The 13805-nt window shown below is 42.7% G+C and overlaps 1 protein-coding gene across 2 annotated transcripts; it reads left to right on the top strand.

The window, feature by feature from the left end:
* Positions 1–1110: 1110 nt before the first annotated feature.
* On the top strand, positions 1111–13497 carry LOC309695926 (uncharacterized protein). Of its 2 annotated transcripts, XR_014273260.1 has the most exons (9): positions 1111–1147; positions 2751–2826; positions 3164–3605; positions 4541–4882; positions 5504–5778; positions 8114–9894; positions 10494–10567; positions 10774–10858; positions 13366–13497. XR_014273260.1 is itself a non-coding variant. In XM_082516943.1 (7 exons), the coding sequence occupies exons 1-4, from the start codon at positions 3536–3538 to the stop codon at positions 9756–9758; spliced, it is 516 nt and encodes a 171-aa protein (XP_082373069.1). In that variant the 5' UTR covers positions 3307–3535; the 3' UTR covers positions 9759–9894; positions 10494–10567; positions 10774–10858; positions 13366–13497. The 2 variants fall into 2 exon arrangements, 1 of the variants encoding a protein (XP_082373069.1); XM_082516943.1 differs by lacking the exons at positions 1111–1147; positions 2751–2826 and having other exon boundaries at positions 3307–3605; positions 5504–5574; positions 9726–9894.
* Positions 13498–13805: the final 308 nt, after the last annotated feature.

The raw sequence follows: 13805 nt of genomic DNA on the forward strand, positions 1-13805 counted from the left end.
AGCATGTCCTGACTGAGAGATTTCTGAAACAAATTGAGACGTACAGCTCTGCTATCACTTCCGACATAAATGAAGAAAAGAAACTAAACAGCAGTGACGTTTGTAGAGTTACTGAAGTTTGGCTGGTATATAATGATGTGCTACGTGATCTCTAGCGACACAGCTATGTTAGCATAATATAAACAGTGAAGCTGGATGATAAACACTAACTTTTTTCCACTCAATGAAAGTTAACGCTAGGCTTCCCGATGGTGGGTAACCTGATCCTGGGAGATCCTGGGGGCGAATGGGATGTGGTGTCTTTGGTACAGGAACAATGCAAAATGTCTTGGACAGCACTGGGACCTTCTGTAGACTCACGCTCATTATGAAGAGTTTATCAAAGAAAGGGATAGGTGGGAAAGAGGTGCAATGACATTCACAGGAGGCCATAGTGCAATGTGGAGAGAGGGACAAAGAGTGTGCAGGCTTACTACAGCTAAATCAGTGGGGATGTGCTCTATTGGGTAACAATGGAAAGTCTGAGTTGGGGCAATAGAGTCAGTGCAGAAGGTTATGTAATCACCGATACACTTAGTGAGCGCATTGATGTCCTAACTAAGAGGGTGCTGGGAGGTTTGCGTCTCTCTGCTGTCTGTCTGCATCCTGCTATACAGACTGTAAGTTTACAAACTGTCATGGTCCTGGGTCGGTTACCCAGCGCTTTTAGTTTGTTATCATTTTCTAGTTTATTATGATGATGATGATGATTATTGTTTGAGTTCTATGTGTTATGTTTGGTCTGCCTCTGAGTCTGCGTCTGTGTCTCTGTCTATGGTGTCACCCCAACTGTTTGTGAATCTGTCTGTTTAGTTCTGTGTCTTGTTTGGTTCCCCGTGTCTGAGTTTCCTGTTTTATTGTGAAGGTCTCTGTCTGATGTGAGTGTGTTCTGTTTACGTTTCCCCTGTCCCCTCAGCTCTGATTCCTCCCAGCTGTGTTGCCCTCCTGTCTCTCATCCCCTGATTACTGGTGTGTGTATTTAAGCCCTGTGTGTTCTCCTGCCTGTTGCTGGTTCGTCTGTGTTCCTCCGTGTCAGTCTGCGTTTACCCTGTGTTCAACGGTGTCCTGTTCCTTGGCTGCGTCTCATCCCTTTGTCGTATGCTTCCAGGTCTGTTATTTTAGTTCTCCCAGTTTAGGTGTCTTCAGTTATTTGTCATGCCCCACTGCTTGTCTGCCACTACACCTTTGTAAATAAACCTCATTAGCATCTCATCCACTGCTTGCATCTTGGGTCCTTCTTCCAACTCCACACGGCTCGCCTCGGCAGCCGTGACACAAACCATATATGCAACATAAACAAGTCATTACCTGTACTGTTATGTAGCTAGGCTATTTTTATTTTTATTTTTTTTTAAACGTAGCCTTCAAAAAGCTGGATCAATTTTGGATAGTTGTGGCCATGAGTTTTAGAGTTTTTATTGCAACCAAAATTTGTTATAGCCTACATGAGCATTTTAGTTAAGAGTAGTGCAATACTATAGATTTGGATTATAGAACAATGATTCCAAGTAAATACAGTTTCAGTATTGCAGATACTGATATTTTTAACCCATTAGGGGAGCTTACGTTAGGGAGAGCAGTTATATGGAATGTAAATGTATCTGTCTTTAATGCACTTTGGGTCAACTTTCTCTGTTTAAATCTCATACAGGCTATAAATCAAATAGACATGTTAGTCAACACAAAAAAGGTTCAAACATTTGTCATAGTAAAGTTTGAAGTATATATTTTCATTTAAAAACATAACACAATTCAATGGGCTACATACTGATTTTAAAGGATAGAAAAAAAGTATTGCTCTTGATAGTATCGATCCAGTACTTTTTCAATTTTATTTATATAGCAAAAAATCACCACAGCAGTTGCCTCAGTGCATTTCATATCATAAGGTAAAGAAGCTAGAGCAACAAAGAGAAAACAAAGTCCCATCAATCAGTCGAGAAGTAAAAGGAATGCTTTGCACAACACATTATAGCTGCAGTGATACATAGACAGCACATGATGAATATCCTCCTTTGAGTTGGAATATTTACAATTACTGTTATTTATTCTACATAAAAACATCCAGAGAACTGCATCAGAGTCCGTTTATTCAAATCAACTCCACAACAGAGGTGACGAGGACAATGTAAATGAGACCCACCAAGAAACAATCGAGCTCTGATTCAGAGGTGATGCTCTGTGATGACATGAGACCACAGAGTATCTCATGTCACCACATCATTATTCTTATACAGTGGGGCAAAAAAGTATTTAGTCAGCCACCGATTGTGCAAGTTCCCCCACTTAAAATGATGACAGAGGTCAGTAATTTGCACCAGAGGTACACTTCAACTGTGAGAGACAGAATGTGAAAAAAAAAATCCATGAATTCACATGGTAGGATTTGTAAAGAATTTATTCGTAAATTAGGGTGGAAAATAAGTATAAGTAATAATAAGTAATAGCAGTTTTTTACATGGGCAACATGGGCAGTTGCCCAGAGTGGGTTCGTGGTGGGGGCCAACAAACACAAAAACGCCACACATCATGATATACACTTATAATTTGCACCGATGTGTTTTGTAAATTCTATCACAAACATATACGTGAAAAGTGAGCGTGAGGGTCCTCGGTGCACCTGCTTGCTGCTGCTGCTGTGCTGAAGTCTCATACACAACCTGTGCAATATATTTGTGTAACGTGATGTAATGTAACGTTGTAAATCCAAGCCAGGAGAACGTCAAAGCCAACAGCTGCTCAGTTTCTTCTTTAAAAAAGAAGAGGAGAAAGGAGCAAAAGATACAGGTAAGCAGATGTGTCACTGGATAATGGCAGGTATTATGTATGACATGCATCCTGAAACAAGATAACATTTATTGGTAGGGATAGTGAAAATTTCTGTTTATCTTTGTTAGCTACTTGGCTATGATACTGAACAGACAGAGAGTAGACGCTGATGTGGCTTATTGGATCTTTTGGACTGTGTTCAGCATAATAATATTATTTCATTAATTGGAAGAGATGTATTGTTGATTTGTCTGCTATTCTCAACAAATTAAAAGGACTGTTTGTTAGCCGTCTGCATACTCTCTCTCTCTCTCCCTCGATAGATAGATAGATAGATAGATAGATAGATAGATAGATAGATGGATGTTCTCCCGGGGCACCAAACAGCCTAGGACCGCCTCTGCAGAGAGCACAGTGATGACTGACCAATCCCAGACATGCACGTGTACTTTCAACCAATATTTATTCACAGGTAGTATAAGTTGATAGAGGTCCTCCTGCTGATTGGTTTAAGTGTAAGTATGCGGAACTTGTGAAGATCCAGTTTTCACCGGTTTTCAGTGGACCCATCGACATTAAGGACGACGCACGGAGGATAGACGCAGGGAAGTTTTTTTCCACTTTTTAGTAATAGTATTTTCTTTTAAACTTATTTATCGCGGGGGATCTATCGCATATAAAATATAAAACGTTTTATTGTCGAAGAAGAAAGACTCACAACAACGCCATGAGTGCTGGGACATATTTGGGTCTCTGCTTGAGTTTACTGGTCATCCACGTCTCGTTGGGCTCTGCAGGTAAGGCTGAGCAGGTTTTAAATGCTGCTGTTTTGTAATGATTTGTGAAGTTACAGAAACTCACAGATAAATAAGTTCACATTCTGTAAATATGTCGATGGGTGTGTTGGTGACCGGACAGGTTTAACGTCAAAAGTAAAGCTGGACTGAACCGATTAGAAACGTATGCAAATCTGAGGAGTAAACTCAGGCTTTAAAACGTATCAAACTGTTCTCCTAAAATTAGTGGAAAAGGAAACGTCTAGAAAAAATAACTATAGACCGGTCCCCACATGTGGTAACAGGTAAAATCCGCAAAGTTACCCGTGGCTCAACACACGATCACTAAACACTATGTACATTGTTTACAGTCCTGTTTCTAATGTCACTGGTTCAGTGGACAGCTCCTGACGGCGAGTCACGGGAAACGTTTAGAGTCTGTGGCTGTTCCTGTGTAAAACACAGCTATTGGGCCTAAAAATGTGAATAGTAAGATCTCAGTCTAAATGACATGATCCACTGAGACCTGTGCGGTGTCACCTCAAAGAGAGATTTATTGGTTAGTGAGGAATTTTGGGATTCTAATTCAGAGTTTTAAATGGGAGGTAGATGACTATTTTGGAAATGCGTTTTGGTCACAGGGTAAGCACATCCTGTCTCTTAACCCTGCACTGAAGCCTTATACACACTGGAAGTGATCCCCAACAACATGGTGACTTACACCACACACGGTGAACAATATTTGGTTGTGCAGTGCTGGCAACATAAAGTGGGCATTTTTCAGTACAAGTACATTAGAGGGTCATCAGATGTCTGCTTAAAAGTGATTTACAGCGAGCGAATCACTTCTAGTGTTAAAGTTTGGCTCAGTAGTTTGGTGGGTGGTTCTGAACAGAAGCAGATTGGCTGCTGTGAAGGTGATGAGTCCTCACTCTGTTTTCTTTTCTTTTCCTCAGCTTCAGACCAGCAGATCTTACGACATCCTGGGATGAGTGTCAATCTGACATTTCAGGTTCCCACTGACACCACATCTGTATGGCTAAAAAGACTTGAAAAATATAAAAACAATGATAAATATATCTCCTACTGCCAAGACTCAACACCAACACGTCCCAGTGACCAGGAGGAGTCAATCAAGGGTCGGGTGGAGGGGATGGACTGTAGCAATATCAGCGGCACAGTCTCTGTAACATTGAAGAACCTGACCAGCAACGACAGTGGGACATACGAGCTTCAAGGGGTGGACGATGGTGGAAGATACTTTAATAAAACGGTCTTCCTCAACGTTACTGACCCAGGTGAGACAGGCTTATTCACAACATTACCTCCCCTGGGTATACCACCGGGTGGGTGTAGTACAAAGCTAAATGGTACAATAAATCTAGAAACACCCCTACTTTCATCTCTTGAAATATATTTTAAAGGGGACTTGTATCTCTTTCTCCTTTTCTTTTTTTTGCCAGAGTAAAGTAATTGGACAAGCAAAATATTTTCTGTAACTGAAAAATAGAATATTGTTTAAAAATGGCAGATGATATACAGAGACAAAACTACAAACCTGACTGAATGCCGTGTTTAAATAAAAAGCACTATGTAAATGAAAGTCTTTTCCATAATTTGAAATGATTCAAATGGATAATACATGGTGGGGAATATCAGAATATCATCGTATCAGTGAAAGCAGCATGGGTTATTTTGGGGTTCAGTGTCTTGCTCAAGAATATTTTGACATATATTCGAGAGGGATTGAATCACGACCTGACGTACTCTACCTTCTGAGCCACAGCTGGTCTGAGTGATGTGATCAGAGTGCAGTAGATAATGTCTGACAGCAGTTTGAAGAGGAAATGGATTCTGTTCTGTTCTTCACTCATCACCTACCTGACAGCTGACACCTCACACCTGTTTCTCACCTGCAGGTCAGACAGGAGGGGACACAGAGGATGGAGGGAAGGAGGATGGAGCCAGTAGAGAACATCCTGGGCTGGCAGTCAGTCTTTGTTTTGGTGTGGTTGTGTGTGGTTGTGTATGTGCGCCAGCTGCTATAAAGTGGCTTACAAATTGCTGTAAAAAGAATTCACCCTTTTCTCCTCCTTCTAATAATGAATCTGACAGAGAAACAAAGCAAATAACATTAATAATCTGCAAATAATTCAGTAATCTAACAATTCTAAGTGAGACCAAACACATTCTTGTCCAAAGCTCAAATTCTACAAAAACCTTTCCACTGCAATAGAGTGGAGGGGATTTTGAGTTTACTGCTTTAAAAACTGCATCCTCACAGCATAGATCCGTGTGACAGATACAGTTTGGTCGTTCTGTCTGTCCCTGCATATCTTCTCTCTGTGTACTCGAGCTTCCTCCCAGTCCAAAGGTTTGCATGCTCGCCTAAATAGCAGTCCTATATTGGCCATAGACGTGTATGTGAGTGTGAGGTTGTCTCTGTGTCGGAGTCTGATGACTGGTGCCCCATCTTTTACCTTATGTCACCTGACATAGCCCGTCCCCCCAACATTTTTTCTTTATGCAATTTGAAAGAACCCAGTGCATCTGAATGAAAAGAAACAATAGGAGTGAAGACAAGTCTCTAGCAAAGTGGGGTGACCACTACATCTGAACCCACCAAAGTTCTGGGACGTCGGCAGATGAGGAAGGCAAGCACATGCCCCAACTGAGGGCGTCGACAGATGGGGAAACGCAAGTGGGCCCCAACCTGGGATGTCTGCGGATGGGGAAACACAAGCGGGCCCCAACCTGGGATGTCTGCGGATGGGGAAACGCAAGCGGGCCCCAACCTGGGATGTCGGCGGATGGGGAAACACAAGCGGGCCCCAACCTGGGATGTCGGCGGATGGGGAAACGCAAGCGGGCCCCAACCTGGGATGTCGGCAGATGGGGAAATACAAGCGGGCCCCAACCTGGGATGTCGGCAGATGGGGAAATACAAGCGGGCCCCAACCTGGGATGTCGGCGGATGGGGAAACGCAAGCGGGCCCCAACCTGGGATGTCGGCGGATGGGGAAACGAAAGCGGGCCCCAACCTGGGATTTCTGCGGATGGGGAAACGCAAGCGTGCCCCAACCTGGGATGTCGGCAGATGGGGAAATACAAGCGGGCCCCAACCTGGGATGTCGGCAGATGGGGAAATACAAGCGGGCGCCAACCTGCCCGTGTGGAAAACTTAAATAAATACCTATTTTAAATGCGTTGTGTATTCGACTTATCTGTTGTCGTATGTTGAAATGTTGGGCATCATGATCCAATCAAAAGAATATGCAGGGAAAAGTGATTTAGATAACTCCAATGCCAAGAAAAATCAATGTACCAGCATACCCTGCCTGGGACATGGCTACTGGGGTCCTAATCTGAAGCCAAGCCTGGGGAGAGGCTCAAGGGCGAACATCAGTTGGCCCAGCCAGGCTCGAGCTGAAGAAGCTATATGGGTCAATTCTTCTGTGGGACACTACTTTGGGATTTGTGGATCGGGCAGAGGTCCTGGTGCTCTGATGCACACATCTGTAGTGATGGATTGTGAGCTTCCTTCATAGAGTGGGGCTCTCCCTTAGAGATGGGGTGAGGAGCTTGGTCATTTGAGAGTAAAGTTGCTGCTCCTTCACATCAAATGGAGCCTGTTGAGGTGTTTCCGGCCTTCTCCAGCCTGAAGGAGGCCTTGGGACTGACAGAGGAGATTGTGTGTCATGACTAGATCGCGACTGACTAAATTTCCTGCATATGATCTGGAACAAGTGGCCAGATCCAATCACTCAAATGTGTAGTTGCATCTGAACTTAAAACATGAACTTGTTCAACCAGTTGAGTAAAGGTCAGCTTGTGGAGTAAGATTAGTTTTCTTTTTGCTCAAAAAACAGCACACAGTAAAATACCTACTCAATTAAATTTCAATCTGTCCATTTATGAACTATTGTAAATCAATTTTACTTGCTTTGGTGCAAATAAAAGTGTAACTGTGAAATGACAACCTGAATTTTCTAGGAGCTCACTGATGCCTGATCCAGATTTGAAAGGAGTCCCATGAGGACATTGTCTATCATCCAATCACGAGCTTGTCCAGAAGAATTCTCATGCTATCAGAGTTGACAAGAACACAAACAACAAGGAAAACTAGGTAAAAAGCAAAGAGAGAGAGAGAGTAAAAAGGAGAGAGCAACTGTCTGCACCACCTGCTTAAAGATTCCCTTTAGAGCAGTGTTCTTGTTGTGTCTTTGATTTGCACCAAAATGGGTAAAATTAGTTTACATGATTTGCAGTGGTATGTGCTTGCTGGTAAACAATGTTTAAAACAAACAAACAAGGGAAACGACTTGTTTTTAATTGTTTTTCAAATCTCTTTCAGATCCAAAGACATCTAGAACATGATACACCGCCTAGAGCCACCTAGCAACAGCTGAAAGCATAATTTAGCAGGCAAGAGACAGTGTAAGACTTTATAATCGTATTAAAGCAGTGGTCCCCAACCTGTTTTGCGCCACGGATCGGTTTATGCCCGACAATATTTTCATCGACCAAAGCTCAAATTCTACAAAAACCTTTCCACTGCAGTAAAGTGGAGGGGGTTTTGAGTTTACCGCATTTAAAAACTGCATCCTCACAGCATAAAGGTCCCTGACAGATGGTTACTACAGCTTCTTCCCAGTCTGATGACTGGTGACAAGTCTAGAGTCACCAGTCATCTTTTACCTTATGTCATAAGTTGACATAGGCCAATTAGTCCCCCCACCCATCACCCCCAACCCAAATTTGGTCTTGATGCAATTTGAAAGAATACATTGGCAGATGAGGAAGGCAAGCCAAACCCCGCCTGGGAGGTCAGTGAATGGGGAAATAGAAGCACGTGTCGCCATCTAGGAGGTCGGCGGCTGGAGAATACAAGCACGTGTCGCCATCTAGGAGGTCGGCGGTTGGACAATACAAGCACGTGTCGCCATCTAGGAGGTCGGCGGTTGGACAATACAAGCACGTGTCGCCATCTAGGAGGTCGGCGGTTGGACAATACAAGCACGTGTCGCCATCTAGGAGGTCGGCGGTTGGACAATACAAGCACGTGTCGCCATCTAGGAGGTCGGCGGTTGGACAATACAAGCACGTGTCGCCATCTAGGAGGTCGGCGGTTGGACAATACAAGCACGTGTCGCCATCTAGGAGGTCGGCGGTTGGACAATACTAGCACGTGTCGCCATCTAGGAGGTCGGCGGTTGGACAATACAAGCACGTGTCGCCATCTAGGAGGTCGGCGGTTGGACAATACAAGCACGTATCGCCATCTAGGAGGTCGGCGGTTGGAGAATACAAGCACGTATCGCCATCTAGGCGGTCGGCAGATGGGAAATGCAACACGCCGCCGTCTGGGAAATCTACGTCACACGACAATAAAAGAGCAAGGAATGCAGCGACATGCTGTTTATTTTCCACTACTGCAAAACTAAAATAAATGTCTATTTTAAATACATTGTGTATTTGACATCTGTAGTCGTATGAGCATGGTGGGTCATGATCTAAACAAAAGAATATGCAGCAAAAAGTGATTTGGGTCACTCTTATACCAAAAAAATCAAGGTAGCCAGCGTACCCTGCCTGGAACATGGCTACCAGGGTCCTAACCTGGAGCCAAGCCTGGAGAGAGGCTCAAGGGCGATGATCAGTTGGCCCAGCCGGGCTCAAGCTGAAGAAGCTATATGGGTCAATTCTTCTGTGGGACACTACTTTGGGATTTGTGGATCGGGCAGAGGTCCTGGTGCTCTGATGCACACATCTGCAGTGATGTGGATCGATGAGCTTCTTTCATAAAGGAGCTGGGCTCTCCCTTAGAGATGGGGTGAGGAGCTTGGTCAATTGAGAGTAAAGTTGCTGCTCCTTCACATAAAAAGGAGCCCATTAAGGTTTTTCCAGCCTTGTCCAACCAGAAGGAGGCCTCGGGTTTGACAGAGGAGATTGTGTATCATGGCTAGATTGCGAGTGACTGTGTGTCCCGCATATGATCTGGAAGAAGTGGCTAGATGCAACCACTCAAATGTGTAATTTCATCTAGACTTAAAACATGAACTGTGTGTGTGCAGTGGTTTATGCTTGCTAGTAAACAATGTTTGGAAAAGAAAAGGGTAAAACTACCTGTTTGTTTTTCAGTCTCTTTCAGATCTGACAACATCTAGAACATGAAATCATGACAGTGAAGTTTGTATGTAGTTAAATCCTAGAACCTCAACAGGGCTAAAATAATGAAACAGGTTTCCTGAGGACGTGGGCTTCCATGCAAACCATGACACCAGATGGGCCAGGTCAGCTTGGAGTGCAGGTACACCGCCTAGAGCCACCTAACAGCTGAAAGCATAATTTAGCAGGCAAGACAAGTGTAAGACTTTATAATCGTATTAAATCTGTGTAAGGAGGGGTCACATAACATGTTCCTTTTTCTTCCAATAACAGTAAGGCAGTATGTACCTTTACTAGTTTTACCTAAATGCAAATGCTTAGCCTTACTAAAGATCAGGTACGTGCAGTGGGGGGGGGGGGGGGACGGGCTTAAGCACCTGCCCCTTTCCTGATGGATGCCCCAAGTGCCCTTTTCTTGAGGCAAATGTTTTTTTTATGTGTGTGTGCATGTAGAGTCCTGCCTGTGCCCTCAACAATAATATTTAACTATTACTATAACTATCAGATGGACAGCAAGTGGAGATGATACATGAGACGAGGAGATGAAAGGAGGAAGAGAGGCAATGAGTGATTCACAAGCAGAGCCTAGTTTATTTCTCACAGTTGGTGACACTGCTTGGAACCATTAGGCAACAAGCCTTATGGTTCCAAGCAGTGTCACCAGTCTTTGGATTTTATTATTATGTCATAAGACTTGTTTAATCAGCTACCATCTTTCCTATGGACTCTTTAATGCCTCAGATCAACACAGCCCTGTCCTCCAGCACCATCAGCAGCAGCAGCAAACCCTCAACAGCAACATTGCACCCCATCAGGTAAAACATAAACTGCGTTTGCTTTGCATTGTTCCCACCTGATGACAGTGATATAGTATGATATGATTCCATATTAGATTCTTGATAAATGTGTGTTGTTGTTCTCCAGCCTGGATCTGTGCCCCTTTTTAACTTTAAGCATCAACCCTTTTAAACATTTCTGCATGGCCCTGCTAAAGATATGTGTTCTCCTGCTCTTTCTGCAGACTAGCTGGTGTCACAGGAGTGAAGAGGCCTCACCTTTGTGTCTTGAGAAATCAACAAGAGTCATCAGCGCCTCAAAGTTTAATGGTGCGTTGTTGTGTATTTGAATCACTAAATAAGCCACACACAGAGCACTAACTAGGCTCCACCCATAAATATGCTGCAGCATACTATACTGCAATACCTGGATAATGTATGATATTAGGGGTGTCCAGATTCATAGGCTGCATCCTCCTGAGGACCCGGCCTTCGCGGTCTACGTGGGCCGGGTCCTCAGAAGGTCGGGTAGGCCAGAAGTGAGCGGCTGTGAAACTGGACGGTCTAGACTTCAGATTTGCATCACCAGCTGTCTTGGTGGAGTTTAATAAACTCGGCCGTCTGCTCATTTCTGTCTAAAATATAACAGGATACTGGCATAATTCTCGATCATCTCACATTTCTGATAATCAGTTTTCCATTTGACTTTTATTCAGCTGTGTGAAAACTATAACTTTAATCTCAGCCAAACCGATTTACTCACAAACAAATAAAACACTGAAAAAAGCCAAATTAACATTTTTAAGTTCTCTAAGTGACTTATATCATGTTTAACCTGAGTAGCGAAAGACAGCGGGGGGGTTCACTGTTATTGCCCCGGCTAGCTGTCGAGCTGGTTGCTAACAGACGTCTCCGAAAATGTCGCAGCACTTCTGAAAATATGTGATGTCTTGATAAGCCGAGCAGATATTTGAAGTTTACACAGCTACATTCTTGCCTAAAAATATCTTAAAAGTTTATTTTGTGACTCAGAAAGAGTAATTGGAGTAATATTAAAACTTAGTAGCTGCTGACATTGGCGGAAACTGGAATTAGCTGGGCCGTGCTAGGAATTCTGGAATATGGTGGGCCACCAAGGACACACCCGACCCATCCTTCAAATTGGAGGAAAAGGAGTATGCATTTGTCAGAGTCTACGAATTTGGACTGAATTGTACATAATAATATCACGGATGATAAATTAAATAGATTTTAAGTAGATGCTTGTGCATTCTTAAAGTCTTATAGGTTGAATTGAACTTTGTGATCAGTTCAGAGCCTCCCAGTCAGTGCTGTTCTCCATGCCTGTCTGACTGTACATGATGTTATTAGCACAAACACTTTAAAGGGGATCAGTTAGGACTTCAGCAATAATACAGACAGCAATCTAGTTAGCAATAAAACAGTTTTATTTGGAATTAATTTAAAAAACAAACAAACATCTCTGTCCTATTTTTTTTTGTGTCATACAGGAAAGAAGCAGCAGCAACAGGAGATGGATATCTCTAACAAGTTGATTTGTTCACATTTTCACATCTTAATTTTTAAGTGAAATGTGCATTTTGAGTTTATAGACTATATGCATATAAGGTGACAGTTTCCTTTTGCAGAATTTTTGTGTGGTGCGTTTTTTCTATGTCTTAACAAAAGGGGGAACAAAGGTGCTTAATTTAACCTAGACCTGACCCTGAAAAAGGCGTATGAACCCTGTGAGTAATTGTAATTTCATTACAGAAGATAGGTCCATTTAGAGTACCCGTAGTATCAGATTTGATCAAAAAATCGGAATTGAGCATTAAGACCTGCAGTGTGAACGTAGCCTTAGAGTAGGTTAGTTGTTTTGTTTGCTCTCAGTTTGACAGCCCTATTAAAGATTAATATCAGTTTGTACATGCTTCAGATAGCTTTTCTTCAAATTCTTTAATTCTCGCTTTTGCAACTTTTTGCTTTTGCGTTACTCGCAACAGCAACTCCACCTCATTGTTTGTCCATTTAAAAAAACTTGGTGGTTTTCCTCAACCGTTTGCCGCAACGTTTCAGAGAGCCGGAAAGTAAATAAACAGCAGATAGAAATGAGGCAGGTCGAATCTTCTTGCGTTTCACGCATGCGCAGTACTGGAACGTAAGAGTTTTCGTCTGTTTCAATGTTGACGCACAAATCTGTCAAAACAACTGAAAATGCTAGTGTGGATGTGGAGCGTTTTCAGATGAAAACAGTTTTCAAATCTGTCCGGGCTAGTGTGGATGTAGCTTTAGAGGGGCAATGACAGACGAGGTCTCAATATTTAATCTGTTTCTGAGAAGCAATTAGAGAAAACTTTAAAGAGCTCATGTGAGATGGGTGGCTTCTAAAAATAAATGACAGGCCTTCTTTTTGTCTTATATTTCATTCTGTTTATTCATCCTTCTGTGGGTCAATAATTTCGAATTTGTCCTTTTTTTCTTTTTTTTTAACACTTGATAAGGTGCCTGTTTAAATGAATTCACTCATCTCCCTTCATGGACTACACTTGAATAACATTGCACTCTACCTTATCTAACCAGCATATTAAGAGGCTGAGACACCCTGTGTTCAAAGGGCAGGTTCTTCCTCTGCTTCTCGTGCTTCAGCTCCGCACACCTGGGTTCATTAACTCACATACTGGTAAAGCTCTGATCAGTTGCCCACTACTTATGATGGAGGAGGGATTTCATCAGATGCTGCATTATTAGGCTCAGAAACAGTTATGGAAGTCGGCTCTTTCAGTCTAAAACTTTGCATGCTTCGGCTCATTCACCTCATCTTACCCTCTCTGCAGGAAATTGGGACCCACTGAGAGAGAGAATTCCTGTGGACCTGCCTGAACTGAAGCTTTGGATTCACTAACTGGAAATCCTTCTGTTGTCACATTCTGTTGTTACTTCACTGTAAATAAACGCACTGAACTTAATCCTGCAAGTCTGTGTTATGAGTCCAGTCAGTCCATTAGTTATGACCGTGTGGGGGAATTCCTCATCTGATTTCAATGTCTTGGTCTAAATCCCCAAATGCATCAACAAGAAAGAGATTAGTAACATTCAATTCAGTTTTATTTATGTATTTATTGTATTTAGCACCAAATGACAACATTTACCTCAAGGCACTCACAACCATTTTAAAAAACTCTGTGGACTTTAATATATCTTAATGTAGCGATTAAAGAAGTTGGTAAGTAGACATGAATCCACATAAAACACCGCTCAGGATGTCGCATCAGAA

This window comes from Aulonocara stuartgranti (assembly GCF_965226115.1).
Source record: "Aulonocara stuartgranti genome assembly, chromosome: 3".
NCBI lineage: Eukaryota > Metazoa > Chordata > Actinopteri > Cichliformes > Cichlidae > Aulonocara > Aulonocara stuartgranti.